The following is a 3,251-nucleotide window of genomic DNA, read 5'->3' on the forward strand; positions in this document are numbered from 1 at the left end:
GAACCTCTGTCACCAGCCAGGGTGGCACTGAGTACCGCCATGTGCCCTAGGGCACATCCCCATCCTCCAAAAGGAGAATCTAATGGGATGCTCATGCTTTGGGGTGAGCCAGCCTGGGATGGTCATGCTTTGGGGTGAGCCAGCCTGTGTGGTGGTGGCTCCTTGCGCTGCTGCACTGACAATGTCCCCTCTGCATGGTGGGGAACAGCAGAGTGGCAATTTTAACAAGTGGTCATTTTGCCATGAAACTTACACTTCTGGAGATCCTGTAATTCCCAGTTCACCACATCAGGTGGGATTTAGCACTGAACTGATTTAGCAGGCTGTGTGGAGTGTGAATCAGATTACATCAGCCCTCTCTATCAAACACTTCCACATCTAGACTAATTAAAACACAACTAGCAGGGCTGGCAATTTTCTTAAATATGCCCAATCTCCTATGAAATTAACATTAATCTCTATTCAATCTGCAAGTCAGTAAAGTGACACGTGGAAAATTACACGTTCTTCACTCAGGAATGCAAATGGGAGGATGACTTCATGTTCCTGAACCAGGAGATCAGAATGCCAGATGCCCCTGGTGCATGACCCCTTCCAAGGCTCTGAGAGATCACACGGAACTTTAAAATGTCACCTCATGTGTACAGAAGAAAGAAAGAGAGCCTGATAGCTTTGTGTTACTTAGCTTCATATTACTTAGCCTCCCGTTTTATTTGGTTAGGGCAGTGTGAGTGTCTTAACATGAAGCAGAGCTGTGATCTCTGTTCTGGCTGCCTGTATCCAGCAGACACCCTAATGCTTTTCTCATGGCTGGAGCAGTTAACAATCTGTTTTCTTGCTATTAATTAGAGGTGGTATTTCATTTCCTGATGAAGAGTGAGCCTGGCAACACAGCTGACAAGTCTGCAGTCCTCACTTTGAGTCATGCTTTATTTTATCTGGAGACGAAAGCAACAAACATGAATGTAGAATTAACACCTTCTTAAAACTGCAATTGTATTTTTCAGTCACAAAAACCAGGTGGCATTCAGTCTTTTCTGCTCTTATAATTTCCCCTGCTATGGAACTGAATGTCCTTTCTTTTTCCTTGACCAGCTGCTTGCTCCAGAAATCCTGCTGCTAGTGTGTGATCCAGGTCCCCATCTTTACTGAGTCTGTCCCTGTAGCAAATGATATAACAGCATTTTGTACTGTTGTATTTTTCCTCTCCCCCAGTGCATTCCATGCACCTACACAGTCATGCTAATTAGATCATGTAACAAATGAAAATGTGGCAAAAAATCTGTTCACAGGGTGTTGCAAGACAGAGCTGGATTTGGGAAGCAGCTATCAATGAATTTTGTTTGAGAAAACCCAAAGGATGTTGTTTTACTGATGATGAAGCAAACCCTGTGTAATAGGGAGCTGTAATCTGAGGAGACAAATTATTTTATTTAAATAGTCCTTAGTGAGCCCTGATATAAGGGCTTGCTTAGATGAAAAAAACTTTGAGAGTTTAACAGCCATTAAAAATAATTTAACCTAAAGTAAAAAAAAAACAAAAAACAACAAAATTAAACTTGATCAGTTTCATTAACCTTAACTAAGCAAAACCAAACTAATGTTAATCCATGATGTATGCCTACAAAGCAGGCAAGTAGCAAGGGACATGGTGTCTTTTAAATGAAAAGATGAGTTTATGTGGGATATGGTGATAGATTCAGAATGTGCCTCAATCCCTGCATTCCCAGGGCAATACAGGAGAGTGCCCACACAGCCTTCCCTGGCAAACCACCCCACTACCTTGTGTTTGCATGCTCATTGCTCAGGAAAAGTGTCACCCTGAGTGCTCTGCCCCGTGACAGGAATGTGTGTTTAATGGTCCTGGGGTTTATGGTACAGTCGGTAACATCCCAGCCCTCAGGCAGGCATTGCTGCCTCATCTCAGCTGAGATGCTCGGAAGTTTGACCATCGCTGCACATTTAAACCTGTAGATGCCTTGAGCCAGCTCTTCAATATAACCACAACCATTTTCGTAACGATGCAGAGACAGGCTGAGGGCATCACCAGGCAGCTGCACTTCTGCAAAGCTCCCAAAGGCAGCGAGAGCACCAACAAATATCACGTTATGAGAAACAGGAGAGGGAGCTGTGGCTGGGTGGTCAAAAGCCAGTTCCCCACCTGCAGATTCATGCTGGTGCTGTGATCCCAACTTCCAGCTATATCCCTGCTGGACACTAGATGTTGCTGTGCTGCTGCTCATACCAGCTATACATTAGCCAGGCTTGTAAACGGTATTTACTGCAATTTCCTTTCTGTTACTACGTTGTGAACACCGAGAGAGTTGCTACTTTAATTTACTTTTTTCTTGATGATTCACTTTTATTTGTATAATATCAAGTTTATAACCCCCGCAAATGCACACATAAAACTTTACAAGCAACAGAGACCTTTATAAGTGATAACATGAAGCAACTCCTATATGAATGTCAAATATTTACTTAAACTCTGTTTCTGGATTTATTTTTTTTTGCAATCCAAGGGTAATGACATGGTCACCCAGAGGATTCCGGGAACAAACTGACACTGCAAGGCCACGGAGGGAAGTTTGTTTATCATGGGGGGGGGGCAAAATTATATGTATATAAATATATATATAATACCAAACCTGTTTAGCCCTGCTGGGTTTCAGGCTTTCTACTCCCACATGTTTGAGTGGGAGAAAGGACAAATCTTAGGACGTTGATTTCCCCATGGCAACAGAAAACGGAAATGACTTTAACCCCATCTAGTGACAGATGACTCATGGCTCAGCCTGCTGCTGCTTTCCCAGCACTCAAACAATACAGCTGCAAAGAAAAGGGCAGCCTGAATTGTCTCCTAGGCTGAGCGCTGGGGCTTGTGGGAGAGGGCAGTTCTCTGGCTGCCTTTTTATCAAAGGAAGGCAGAGCTAAAGCCTTCTGGCTTTTCTCTTGGAGTACTAGTAGACAAAAAGCTAGGCAGGAAGGCCAACAGCATCCTGGGCTGGATCAAAAGAAGTGTGGTCAGCAGATCGAGAGGTGATTCTGCCCCTTTTGCCCTGGTGAGACCTCACCTGGAGTGCTGTGTCCAGCTCTGGAGCCCCCAACACAAGAAGGATGTGGACCTGTTGGAGAGTGTCCAGAGAAGGGCCATGAAAATAATTTGGGGGCTGGAGCAGCTCTCTGATGAGGACAGGCTGAGGGAGCTGGGGCTGTTCAGTTTGAAGAGAAGGGGAACCTCACAGTGGCCT

The 3,251-nt window shown here is 44.6% G+C and overlaps 1 protein-coding gene across 1 annotated transcript in view; it reads right to left on the reverse strand.

Annotated features, from left to right (window-relative positions):
* The window catches only part of TMEM212 (transmembrane protein 212), a 6,982-nt gene extending 6,941 nt beyond the window's left edge, over nucleotides 1–41 (reverse strand). The window contains 1 exon segment of the mRNA XM_010006816.1: nucleotides 5–41. Coding sequence (XP_010005118.1) covers nucleotides 5–41 — 37 coding nt within the window.
* Nucleotides 42–3,251: the final 3,210 nt, after the last annotated feature.

This window comes from Chaetura pelagica, unplaced genomic scaffold, assembly GCF_000747805.2.
Source record: "Chaetura pelagica isolate M959 unplaced genomic scaffold, ChaPel_1.0 scaffold341, whole genome shotgun sequence".
Classification (NCBI taxonomy): domain Eukaryota; kingdom Metazoa; phylum Chordata; class Aves; order Apodiformes; family Apodidae; genus Chaetura; species Chaetura pelagica.